This window comes from Onychomys torridus, chromosome 11 (genome assembly GCF_903995425.1).
Source record: "Onychomys torridus chromosome 11, mOncTor1.1, whole genome shotgun sequence".
NCBI lineage: Eukaryota > Metazoa > Chordata > Mammalia > Rodentia > Cricetidae > Onychomys > Onychomys torridus.
Window position 1 is genome coordinate 44162995 of NC_050453.1, and position 14133 is coordinate 44177127.

Here is a 14133-nt window from a genome sequence, read left to right on the forward strand (position 1 = left end):
CCTGCCACCAAGATTTCCTACCATGATGATAATGGACTAACTGTCTGGAAATGTAAGCATGTCTCCAATTAAATGCTTTCCTTTATAAGAGTTTTCCTTGGCCACGGGGTCTCTGCACAGCAATAACAACTCTAAGATAATCTCATATTTCAAAAAATAAACAAATTTTAAGTATCAATAAATGGTTATAGTGTTGTAGAGAACTTGTTTTACATATGTGATGCTCTGGGTTTGAGCCAAAGAAAAACAGACCACCCCATACCCAAGCCAGTGGCTTCAAAGAATGGGAAACTCAGAACATAGCTTAGCCTAGTGTCAAACAATTGAATTCCCAAGTCTTCCAAATTTATTTTAGAAAAACTGAGCTTTTTGACTTGGAAAGTAAAATGGTTTCTCCAGCCTTCATTAGCACACATAAAGAGGGGATTTATTCACAAGACAGAGCATCTACTCTTCTTACCTTTACCAGTTCTCTGTGCAGACTGAGAGGCAAGCTGGGCTTCCAGGTTATTAAGGTGCTGCTTCAGTGTAGCAGTTTCCTTCTGAGAATTTTTTAACAGTTCTTTTGTGTTAAGATGAAGGTTTATCTCTGTATCTAGCTGTCTCTTCGTATCTAACAGTTGAACCTGTAAGAAACAAATATTTCTTATATATTTTCTTTCTATAGTTTGTAAGAAACAAAGTATAAAGATGACCTGCAGGTTCCTATGAAACTAGAGGTTAAAAGCAATTTCTTAAGGATCCTTAGAACCCTTGCTCAGCAAGAGTAGAACCCCTGAAATTCTTAAAAGACAAAGCACATGTTACAATCATGATTTGTATAAGAAAGATAACAAAGTCACAACAGAGACTTCAGCAAATTCCCTGAACTGAGAACACACATCTCTAGTCCGTGCTCCAGAGTCCCAGAGAGAAACAGAGCACATAAAGAGCACCGTCGGATAAACAGAGTGCGACTCTCCAATGTCCAGCACACTGGTGATGTGCACGTTCGTGAAGTTATCACAAATCATCCAAAGGCTCAGCATTGAGAGGGCCTGATACTGAAAATTCCCAGCAGAGATGCGGAAGGGGTTCCTGACAGTGGACAGCTGCTAAAGGAGGGAGAATCACTCTCCTTCGGGGACCTGGCTGCTGGCAGGTGGCAGTAGTGGGCTTATGGGATCACTAATGATCTAGGGACTCACACTAACAAATGAGACAGGAAAACGAGGACAGGCAGTTGGGAGGGAGACAAGGTAGTGACAGCAGCGGAAGCTGGAAGGAGGCAGTAGATAGATGTGACTCCATGTGTTATGAAATGTACTGAGCTTTCAAAGAGTAAGATTACTTCAGAGTGTAAGAACTTTGATAAAATCATGCTTCATATTAAATAGCATTTCTACACAGAACAGTACCCACAAATTCCACACACCCAGAGGCTGATACTCACATCTAGATTCCTAGTAAGTGTATGTCTTTGTTCCACCTCATTCTCCAACTTCTTCTTCAGGTGAGAGATCTCATGCTCCAGTTTTTCTATCTGGCTACTCAGCCTTTGTTTGGTTTCTGTTTCAGATCGTTCTAGTATTCCCTGAGGTGAAAAGAGCAAAGATGCTTAACAATAAAGAAAGCAATACAAAGAACATTAGAGGCCAGACAGAATTGTGAGATTACAGTCCACGTTGAAGGTAGAATTGAGAAGGTTTTCTTTGTAGATTTACAAAGAAGTATTAGCAACTTCTCATATTAAAACACACATTTAATTAATGGTGTGGGAGTGGAGGCAAGAAACACTACAGTGGTTATACAGTAAATAGTTGTAAAGCTCTGACATGCCAATTATATTGTTTCAATCAATTCTCTTCCTGAGTTTCCTTTAAAATATGTTTTAGCTCACCTCCAATTTAAATGATCATAATGGATAAAAAAAATAACAAATTTTCTTGTTAGGAGATATAAGGAAGGTACAAAGGATAATATTATTTCAGGTGTTTTCTATTTGGTTACCTGGATTGTCTGTAGATTAGTCAGCAACAAGGTCTGTCCCCTCTGTTCCGCTAATAAAGACTCTCTTTGCTGAGACAGACGGACTTCTGACAGTTTAAGCATTTCTTTTTCTTTCTTCAAATTTTCTGCTCTTACCTTAAAATGAATACAAGTGAAAAAAATTGTTGGGAAATATTGCATCAAATGTAATACACTTACAAAATTAAAACCAACTCTTGCTTTACTATGTATTTCTTAATGTAATTTAGACTACACCCCTTGATCAATTAAATATAATTCCCAGTTTCATGCATAGAATATAAAGCAAAAATGATTGGGAATATTATCAGGAAAGGAAAAAAGTCTATGACTCAACACCAATAGTCACAATTACTTTGCTTTAACAAACTATTCTTTAAAAACAGTATAATTCTAGCTGGACAGACTGCTCAATGGTTCAGAGCATTTGCTGCTCTTCCAGATGTCTTGGCACTCATACCAGGCAGCTCACACCTGTCTCTACCTCCAGCTCAAGGGGATCCAATGCCTCTGGGCTCCTTAAGAACCTGCACTTACATGCACATATAACATACAGACATACATCTACACATAACTAAAAAAAAATTATAAAAATAAAACAAAGCAAAACCCTAAAGCATGTAGTTAGTTAAGCATTTGGTTGGTTAAGAGTTCAGGCTTTGGAGCAACACAGTTCAACTGAGATTCATGTGGAGGAGGACTGAGAAGCTTCCAGCCTGAGGAAACAAGACCAGCTGAGGAAGTGGCGAGGTGAGATCGCCGTGGCTTGTTCTGCTTCTCTGATCTTCCAGCAATCACCCCAATAACTGGCCTCAGGTTTGATTTTTATTAATAAGAACCTTTAAGATTCATGCTACAAAACCCCAAATCCAAAGCACCAGAACAAACAAATATGTGTATAACTATGCCATAGTCAAATTAACATAACTATGAATTATGTAAGTTTTATATTCCAAATTAGTTTCAAAGGACTTCTTTCAAAGTAAAGAAGTCTAATTCTAATTCTATTCTTCCTTAAAGAGTGCACTCTATGTCTCAAGAGATACAACAGTGACTTGAAATTCAGTATTTTCCAAGTATTCAGACTTAGTCCTGAGTCATATTGTCAATCATAAAACTTTAAACTATCAGCTTAAATTTTTTTTTCCCTATTTCCTATCACGATGTAGAGCAAGATAAAGTGAAGTGTAGCAGGCAAACTAAAACAGTGAATTTAAGTTCTAACTAGCTATTCCTCATGACTATCAAAGATGCAAATTACTTACTAGGCTCTTGAATCCATACCTCCTAAAAGAGATGACAAATAGCACCTAGCTTATTAAATAAAAACCAAAAGTGATGGTATATTAATTTCATCACAATCCAATTTGACATTTAGTTGGGAGTATTTCTTTTTTTTAATAATGCTCAACTAAGATTTTACTTGAAGTCTTGCATGGATATAGGTAGCTATTTGGAAAATAGATATTGTAGTCCACACAAGGCTGAGCTAAGGTCTTTCAACCAATAAAATGGAAGGAATAACTAGGGATAATACAAGCCAGCTAGGGGCAGGAACAGGCCTCACCTCGGCAACGGCAAGCTTCTCGCTGGCTCCTCTCAAGTCCTGTGTCATTGTGTTGATGATCTGCTCCTGCTTCTGAGTTGTCGCAGTGAGCTTCTGATTCCTCTCTTGTAGAGACGTTATTTCTCGGCGATATCCTTCAACATTATCTTGCAGCATTTCATAACTGGTAATAAAGATAAATATTTCTTAGGTCTCTGATGAATTCCACAAGAATTTATTTTCACACGATTAAAATTAGAAAGTGGCTTGTATAATAATGCGGGATCTTCCAATACTCCCCTTATTTAGCAGTTAAAACTGAAGTTATGAATAAGGCAGTATTTTATACTCAATAACTTATTAAAAATCATGTTGAAAACAATGCCAATGCAATTTGAAGACATAAGCTAACAATCACCAGAAATGATAGCCCTTGTGGCACACACTTGCAATACGGGCCATGGTGACACACACTTGTAATACCAGCATTGGGAAGCTGAGGCAGGATTCTGTCCCAAGTTTGAGGCTCACTTTGTTACTGACTATCAGGCTACCTGGGGATATACAGTGAGAGGCACACACCCACAGTACTAGCAACTGGGAGGCCAAGGCATATTAGCATGGTCTACTGAGTAGACTGGGTATTATGCTACCTAGGCTACAGAGTGAGTCCCTGTCTCAAAAAATTAACACTCCTCACCTCCTCAGAAAGAGCTCCAGAAACAATCTGAGGAAAGGAAACCAGCAGCATTCATTACATGAATCTCAACTTACAAAAATGCTCCCTGGTCTTACCCAGGAGAATTCATAACCAACGCTAAGAAATGAAACATTACAGTTTCCCATCCTGGAACACATTCCACAGAAAAACAACACCAAATTAATTCTTGAACCTGACTGATATGTATATTGAAGTTTAACATTTAATGTCATTAATTCTCAAACAAAAGAAAGTTTACCGTTTAGAAGCAAAATCTAGTTGAGTTGAAATTTTGGTGTTTTGTGAGCGCAGATCTGTGACTTGCTCCTGAAGTTTCTCTAACTGCTCGTTTTGAAGTTTTTCACTGTCTATTTTTTCTTTTTTATAGTTCTCAAAGATTTCCTGCAACTAAATATTGGGGATCATTAGACGATGGTATTTTCCTTAAACCCTCAGCCTGAAACTCACCTGACCTTAGCCAGGTACTGAAGTATGTACCTGTTTCAGGGCAGCCTTGGCTTCTACAGCCTCAGTGGATTCAATGACAGGGACCGGAGCAGGTGTAGAAACAGTCTGTGATGTACTTGAACGTTTTGGAGTTGACACAAGAGAAATGTCATCTAAACTTGAAGCTTCAGAAAAAATAGAAAAAAAACCTATAAACTATTTTGCTTACTTTCAGAAATCGGTTTTAAGATTTATTTGCAAAAGCATCATTGCTAAACCAAGAAGTGGAAAGCAAATTATTACCGGAGTTTTCAGAGAATGAATGAACCTATTAAAAACTATTAAAGATTGGTGGCTCCGTGGGAAAAGCTGCCTGAAGACCTGCATCTGACCCCTGGGACCCTTTACACTGTAAAGAGAAAGCTACCAACTCCCACTAGTTATGCTGACCTCACACACACTGTAGCCTTCATGTATGTACACACATGCATACACACACAAAAAGATTGTTCCTGGTTTTTTATTAAAGGCAGTCTATTACAAATTAAAATAATAAAACAAGAAAAAACTCTGTAATTCACTAATTGTAAGAAGTATGTTTTCAACAATATTCATTGATTTCTTATTTCTTAACAGTGTATCAAAATGACACCTAAAAATTGGTGACATTATAAACAATCACACAGTAGTTGAAGTCTATCTCTATATTAGAGTAGCTATTGCCTAACACAAAACCTATTAAGTATATTTACAAAATATTTTCCCTTAAATAACAAAAAACCTACCTTGTAAAGGAATGGCCATTCCCGTTGTCTGTGACAATAAAATTCGGTACATGTCACGCTGACGAACTATGGAATCAACAAGCTGCATTTGATGCTGTCGTGACTCACGGAGCTGTTCCAGTTCAGTTAGAGAGTTCTCAAGCTTGTGTTGAAGCTCAGAAATTCTGCAGAAAACAGATAGTGTTTGTGGGTCCATGTTCCGAGGAGAGCAGTTTCTATTACAGTAAGTCATCTAAACACCTTCTACCTTCAAGCAGTTTTCCTATCCTTCCCTTTTCTTCTGCTGATAATTACTTCTCACAATTCCTACCAGAGGACTTAACAGCATACGAAAAAACTGTCAACATCAAACCAACCGAAACTACAAACTTCTTGCTCTTTAACTAGTCTTCCTTCCCTAACACATTGTATATGTTTATAAAAGTTCAGTACACTACTTGAGTAATGCCCACCTATCTTTTCCATGAAGACTTGTTTCTTGAAATGTAAATGAAGTCTGCCAAGTTCATATTGCTACTGATAGATAGGCTTTTACCTATTTTAGCACTAGTCACATTAAACTCAAGTTTATGTCCTTATTAAAAAGAACTTCAGGGGTTGGGGGATTTAGCTCAGTGATAGAGCGCTTGCCTAGCAAGCACAAGGCTCCAAAAAAAAAAAAAAAATCCTCACTCAAAAACAAAACAAAACAAAATACTTCACAATACTGTTGCTCAGCATGATTTCCTAAGTCACTATAGTCCCAGTGTCCATCATTGCTAAGGACACACACACAGTAACGAGTGCTTTGCACACTGAAGTGCTCGCTGCTTACTTAGAGGATGTTGTCTCTTGTTCTTCTCTTTCCCGGGTTTCCCCAAGTTCTCGAAGAGCAAACAACAGACGCTGGTTCTGCTGCTGGAGCTCTTCAATATTCCTGTAAGACACTAGATGCTGCGATATTACTTCAGATGAGCTACTTATGTCAGCAGAGCTGACCTCCTCATCACGAATTACATGGTTACCCCGTGCTTCTTCAAGCTCCATCAAGAGTACTCTAATCTAGAAATGAAAATTGAATGTCATAAAAAAAAAAGTTATTGTTAGAAGCTTTGGTTCAGGGAACATCTAGAAGAAATGAAAAATTTCAAATGATAGCATCATTTATAAGAAAATTAAAAAAATTTAAATGAAAGTTATTTTTAATACAAAGAAAACTTACTAAAAAGCAGAAAATTGTAATTCCAGAAACATGGCTACCTTTCTAAAGCAAAACTACAAGTACCTATTCTGTGTTTATTTTATATGGCAGGGCAGAGGGAGAGCAGACATGGTAATATCCATCTGAAATTCCAGCAGCCAGGAAGATGAAAGAGACTTAGGGTTTAAGGTCAACTGGAACTATGAACAAGCCCCTTTCTCAGAAAACAGAGTAATGCACAGTATATTCCATTTTTTGTTTTGTTTTTTGAGATAAGGTTTGTCTGTGTAACAGCTCTGTCCTGGAGCTCACTTTGTAGACCAGGCTGGCCTCGAACTCATGGAGATTCACCTGCCTCTGCCTCCCAAGTACTGAGATTAAAGGCATCCACCACTACCACCACATGGCTCAGTACAATCTAATTTTAGCAAAATACATGCTTACATATTCAGATGTGCACTTACTGATACATGAGTGACACAAAATAAATATGTACCAGTTTGCTAACACTGTTTACAGTCAAGGACCAGCAGGCTAGGAAGAAGGGAGATGGAAACAATAAAGAAAAACCCCTATTTCAATAGTTTGTGTACTCAGTATAAATGTCACAATTCAAAAATGAATCATGACTAACCTGCTAGAGTGTTCCTACTAACTGACTAGAATACCTTCTACCCTTTTTAGAAGGGCTTTCCTCAGATACTAGGACACAGACTCAAACATTACTGGGCAGTCGGCATTACAAAGAAACCTGGAAAACATACGAAATAGTCTAACCTGTTGTGAAAGATCTTTTATTTGCACTTCCATTCTCTGATTGTCCCTTTCAAGTACTGATGAGTGTTTGTTGGCTTTATCAGTTTCCTCCTGTAGTCGCTGGATCTCCTTTAAAATGTAAGCACAAGTGGAAAGTCAGTAGCACCTTCAAGGACTTGGGTGTGTGCCAGACAAGCATTTTCTACCCTTACCAAGTTTACTGTCAGGTACAGTCTATTACCAAATGACCCTGAAATCTCCACGACCAGAAGTTCCACAGTAGTAATCATGGTCAGACTGATCAACTTGAGATGTCCAAATTAAACGTGCCTGATAAGACACAGGAGACTTGATTAAAAGCATCAGCAGTACATCTGCAAAGAAGCAGCACCAAACAGTGGCCACCCAGAAGATGAGCACAGGGCTCTGCAGTTCTGCATCACAGCATCCAAGGTTTAGAGGCAGAGTTTTAAGAACCCTCCCCAAACCAAATGTATTTAAAAGTCTGTTCTCTCTCCCTTTTAGGCTCATAAAGTTATTTTCACATAATTTAAAACCTATCCTGGTGTTTCATGTACCTTTAAGAAGCTGTGAATAAATTAACTGCAAAAAGAAGTACACAAATTCTCATGAAATATAGCACTCATAACCCTACCAAGTCCAAAATAAGATTACAATGCATGATAGATGCAGTTGGTTTACAATTAGAACCTTGCAAAAAAGCATTGAAGATTTGCACTAAAGAACACATGATACATGTGGACAGAAAATTCCAGTTATTAAAAGATATCCAAATGACCTTTAAGCCCTGTTATTATGAAAGTGAAGGAACAAATTGTTTTCTACGGTGAAAGCTGCTATTCTGTTAAATCATTCTGCTCTTTAATTATCCACACCTACTTCAGACACCAAGAAGCTCCAGGCAATATCCTATTAACAGAGAAAACTTAGTAGCCCAATTGGTCCTAAGAGAATTCTTTGAAAATAGCACTATGAGGGTATTTTGTCAGACTGCCAATAGTCCTTTAGGGCAAAATAAGTAAGTTACTCTCATGCAAAAGACTGTATTAGCTACATTTGCATTTCAGTGGTTTCTGAATCATAACAGAAGAAAACATTTAATTCTGAATTAAGAGTACAATTTTCTCATATTCTCCAAGAAGGAAATAAATCAGTTAATAATATCAGAATAAATTCATTTATCTACATTTCCTCAATAAAGTTCTCCCATAAATCTTAAAGACTTTTCTCTGTAATAAGCTATAACCCTAAAGGTAAATTACTATTGTTGTTGTTATTATTATTATTACTATTATTACTGCAACTATTGGTATTTCAAGACAGGGTGTCTCTGGGTAACAAACAGTCCTGGCTGTCCTGGCACTTGCTTTGTAGACCAGGCTGGCCTCGAACTCACAGAGATCTGCCTGCCTGAGTGGTGGGAGTAAGGGCATGCACCACCATGCCAGGCTTAAATTATTTAGAGTATAAACTTTCTTCAATCATTAAGTAAAACATAACCTACAATAGCAAAGAATATTCATGAACTTCTTACAACTTTTAACATTGCAAAGGAACTGTTATACAGATAGGCTAAATTTTTAAATGATATAAAAAAAAATCTGTGCTACATTTCAAACAGCATAGACAGGCTATCAAAAACATCTGAGAAAAAAGTTAAGGTTTACCTCTCAATTGCTTTAAAATATGTAAAAGGCTCTTACACTTGTCATGGCGGGGTATAATGTGAAGCTTTCAGTTGCTCTGCTGCAAAGACCTTTATGAAAAAACTACCCAGTAAAAGATGTTTCCTTAGCAGCTCTGCCCAAAGCTCAAGTTCAGAAACGGAACGAACCTTCATAGCTTGTTCCAGCTTTGCAGATAAACTCGCCACAGCTTTCTGAGCACGCTCATACTCTTCACGCTGGCGTTTCAAAATCGGTGCTTTGGCTTCCACTTCTTTTACTATCTCATCCAGATATTTATTAATTCTTTTATTTTCTAGTTTCTCCAAAAGCAACTGATCCTGAGTTTCCACATAAGCATTATATAACTGGAAACAGAAAAGGTGGTCAGTCCACTAAGCTGAAGTGTAACAACAGTAGTATATGGTCTTCGGAGGCTCACAGTAGACATTCCTTACCAGTTACAAAAAAGAAATATTTGTTACATGCCACACATGAAGAACTAAGAACAGTTTAAAAATTCCTTTGTCTCCACTTATTTCTCCTTTTTAATTATATGTCTGTGTGTGGGGGAAAGGGGGGTATGTGGATGTGAGTGAGGGTGCCTGAGGAGGTCAGAAGACGGCAGATCCCGAGATGGGGCAGGGTGGTGTGAACTAGGTGCTAGAGTAGTAGGCACTTTTAACCACCGAGGCACCTCTTTAGCTCCACCATCTCCCTCCTCTTATTATTAAAACATTTATTAATGTATGTGTGTGAATAATGCGTCTGTGTGTGCAGGTGCGTGCCACAGTGTGTATGCAGAGGTCAGATGACAACTTTTGAGAGCTGGTTCTCTCACCAGGAGTTTCTGAAGACAAAGTCTGTCAGATTGCAAGCTCAAGTGCTAATCATCAAGTAATTTAAGAATAAACGGGGGGGGGGGGTGGGGGGGGGGGGAGCACTAAGTTTCAGAGACATCTGAGCACTTCTGCAATAACAGAACACAATCTACTACCATTCTTACCTCAGTTAATTTCATGCCAGGCTTTACAATTTTAGCTACGGCTGCTGCAGTGGGAGACATGGCTGCAAGCTCTTCTTCAGACAATATAGCCCCTGTGCAAACACAGGTAAAATTATTTCCCCTTTTTGAAACATTGCAAAACAGAAAGCCACTAACGAGTATTTAAAGAGAAGGGTAAGTAACAATAAATGTATTTTACCCATTATATTTCAAATATAACACAAATATGAAGACCACATAATGATAATTAGCTGTTCTAGGAATTAATAATCAGATGTGATCAAATGGTACTTTTATCTGATTATGCTGAAGCCACAGTATGTTATTTTTCTAATGATCAATTAAGTTTTCTATACTGTAGATGAAAGAGAAATGCTATTATTTTAAGCTACCATGTTTAGATAGGTTTTTATCAGTTCAAGGAATTAACAAGTATGTGTTAGTCATACCTTTACGTTTTGTGGCAGAAAGCAGGTCATTTGCATTCTCTAATTCCTTTTCTAATTTCCCTATTTTCTCAAGCATTTCTTTTTCCATTTGATCTTTAGATTCTTCAGCTTGTAGAAGATGATCTTGTATTGTTTTGTTGGCTAAATACATTTTTAAAGACAGAATATTGAAACATTAAAATCTTACAGTTTATCAACCATAACATACATAGTAAGAACCTTTCCCTCTGGAGACAACATTAAATTGAAGAGGCCACACTTGATGGTTATTATCCACTGGAAGTCCTGGCTCTCCTTATCAGCCTTGAAATGCTTCAGTCTGATGGGGCTAGTCTCTTTTTAATACTTCTTTAAAAATGAAAACACAAGAGACTATGGGTACAAAGTACATCTTTGGAAACCATTTTGGCCTTTACTTTAAAACATAAAAAATAAGTAGAGGGTTGGGGATTTAGCTCAGTGGTAGAGTGCTTGCCTAGCAAGCATAAGGCCCTGGGTTCAGTCCTCAGCTCAAGAAAAAAAAAGAAGTAGAAAAAAATACCTAAACATAAAGATCATAAACACTGTTGGCTTTCCATTTCCTTGAATTCTAAATTATAGATTTAATTGTGGCTTGAAAATAATCAGAAAACAAAAATGTATCTGTAAGGAAAATGCAGACTACTTTGTCACCATCCCATAAACAATAAAGCACCACTACTTATATTGTATTACACACTATGAACAACCTAAAGATGGCTTAAGGGAGACAGGCAGTTGTGTGTAGGTTATAAGCAAGTCTTATACCACTTTAAATAAGAGAACTAAATATCTTTAAGTATCCTTGATGGGTCTTGGTGCCAATTCTTGAGATGCGATGTTTATATACATATGATTAAAATTATCCTTCCCTTGAATTTTCTTCAGGTTTGGCATAATTTATCTGTGAAACTTTATCTGTAATTTTTGCTAGTTTGATATTTTAACAAGGAATCTATGAGTGCATCTAAAAGCCGAAAATCTATATAAAAGCCTAAAGCCTATATAAAGGTCTAGGTATATAATTTGAATGAATGGTAATCACTTAGATTGTCTGAGGTTTGTCACTCAGTGAACTAGAATATCTCCAAGACCATATAAGAATTTATATCCACTATGGGATGACTAACTAAATACACATGGGATGGGGGGGGGGGGGGTAGGAGAAACCCCCAAGGCTTAACAAGTGGCGACTTAAAATGAAGGCAAACATCGAGTAATAAGAGTACCTAATGTTCTAAGATGAAAGAGGAAGACAAGCCACCATATTAGCATCTATATTTTCAAATATACTATCTGTTTTAAAATACATTTTCTGAGCCTAGGCTCTTTATTCCATACCAAATTTTGTCCCCAATAAAGCCAAGCCTTACTTTTAAATTAAGTCAGCTCCACAAATACAAAGAAATGTACTTTTACCCTCAAACAAACCCATCTTGTCATCCTCTAAACCTTACCTTCTCCAGCTTCTTTCAGAAGTTTGTGCAGTTCATCCACCGCCCGAGTCAGTTCATTGCTCTTGGCCTCCGAGTCGTCAGCAGCACTCTACAAGTTAATCACAAAGTCACGGCCAGCCAAGAGTCCCACATTAGGATGCTAGTGTGTGTGGTGGAGTTCTTACCTTGTACAGGTTAGAGAGTTTTATGTGAGCATTCAGTTCATTGTGGAATTTCTCTTCCATACTGGCTTGCTGTTCTTTGGCCTAAAGTAAGACAAAAGTACAATTATATCACTGTGTACACTAGTAAGTACAGCTTGAATTATTTAAGGTATTTATGAAACATGAAGAGAAAGTCCACTTTGTAAAGATAACAATTGAAACAGATTTCTCATAGTAAATTACTTTGAGGATAAATACTTTTAAAGCAAAACAATAAAATTAAAATAAACTCAGACTAGTTTTGTACCTAGTATTTAGTCCACAGCACATAACTGATACTTATGATTCTACTCAGCCTAGTAAACATTTAGAGACAATCTGGTTGTTTTATGGGTGCTAGAGAAAGATGAAACCATGGAATCATACAGTGTGGCAGTACAGGCAGATAATCTTATCACTCAGGAACTGAGGAGGAGTATTAATTTTAGGCACCTTGAGCTACAGAAGTGGATCTACACTATTATTGAAAACACAGTAAGATCTTATCCAAAAAAAACAAAATTATTCGACAATATTTTGTTAAATAACACCAATCCACATGTTTTAATATTTTTGTAAACGAAACTTATTTTAGGGCCTGTAGCTCTTGGTATTGTTAGGGTCTGAGAATCCAGGTATAATCCACCAGAAAGACTGGTCAATCTTGACTAGAGTATTGATCCCCAGCACTATATAAAAGCAGGTGTGATGGAGGCGCACTTCTAATCCCAGACTCTGGAGATGGAAACAGGAGGTTTAAAAGTTCAAGGCTATAGCCTGGCAGTGGTGGTGCATGCCTTTATCCCAGAATTTGGGAGGCAGAGGCAGACAGACCTCTGAGTTCAAGGCCAGCCTGGCCTATAGAGAAAGTTCCAGGACAGGCAGAGTTACATACCTAGAGAAACCTTTCTCGAAAAACCAAAACAAACCAAAAAAAAAAAAAAAAAGCTCAAGGCTCTCCTGGACTACATAGTAAGCCATAATTAACGCCAGCCTAGGCTTCATGAGACTCCTGAAATTAAATTAAAACCAAACCACAACAAAACAAAAAGTGTTTTTAAGCAGTCATATGTACCTCTTTTAATTTTGTCAACAAATCCTCTACATGTTTCTGAAGATGTTCATTTGATGTTTTTAAGCCATTCATTTGTTCTTCCAGTCTCAAAACCTAGAAACAAATGGGAGGCGTCATAACAACAGATATCAATTTAATACGAAGTTTATACTATCAAAAGCAAAATAACTCCCTTCAAAAAAGGTAATTTATAAGTATGCATTATTAAGAAAATAAGATCTTTTTTTCTGTCATTTGCCTGCAAAAGGGTGACATCCCTTTATTACAAACTCCAGCCTCCATGATGTTCCTGATCAGACCCACAGGCCAAGCAACCATGGACTGTACCCTACGAGCCCTGAGCAATCTGAAGTCTACCTCCAATAGTGTCTAAAAGAGCACCAAGGAGAGAGGAAAAGGCAGATGGATCACTGGGCCCTTTGCTATTTTACGCCTGGAAACAGTGCTCTAGCTTACTACAGGAAACAGCTCTGAGCACTTGGTCCCCAGTAGCAGGAGAAAGACCATCTCTAGTTCTCACAGTGGATGTAACTCAAAACAGTTTACTTGAGGAAATCCACTGAAAAGGTTCTCATAAAAGTACAAGTTTCGGATGATTTTAAGGTCAGACTACTGGATTTGGTGAAAGAAGTCAAATATGACCCATCACCTCAGGATGGCAGCCAGTCCTTTCATGATGTACAACCTGGACATGGAGTCTCTTGGCAACCATCTCAGAGAAAGATTCCTGAACTTGATGGAGGTCCATACCAAACTCTTAACCACTCTTACACTGGGGGAAAACTACAGGTCTTCTCTCCAGGTTCTGAGACTGTGTGCCCACGTATCCCCTCAAAGGAA

At 37.7% G+C, this 14133-nt stretch overlaps 1 protein-coding gene across 1 annotated transcript in view; it reads right to left on the bottom strand.

Moving 5' to 3' along the window:
* Tpr (translocated promoter region, nuclear basket protein) overlaps positions 1-14133 on the bottom strand; it is a 59714-nt gene that overhangs the window by 31030 nt on the left and 14551 nt on the right. Inside the window, 15 exon segments of the mRNA XM_036202759.1 lie at positions 461-626; positions 1433-1573; positions 1990-2124; positions 3575-3737; positions 4513-4661; positions 4752-4885; positions 5486-5649; positions 6300-6526; positions 7443-7550; positions 9277-9474; positions 10113-10204; positions 10562-10702; positions 12037-12124; positions 12201-12281; positions 13294-13386. Coding sequence (XP_036058652.1) covers positions 461-626; positions 1433-1573; positions 1990-2124; positions 3575-3737; positions 4513-4661; positions 4752-4885; positions 5486-5649; positions 6300-6526; positions 7443-7550; positions 9277-9474; positions 10113-10204; positions 10562-10702; positions 12037-12124; positions 12201-12281; positions 13294-13386 — 2080 coding nt within the window.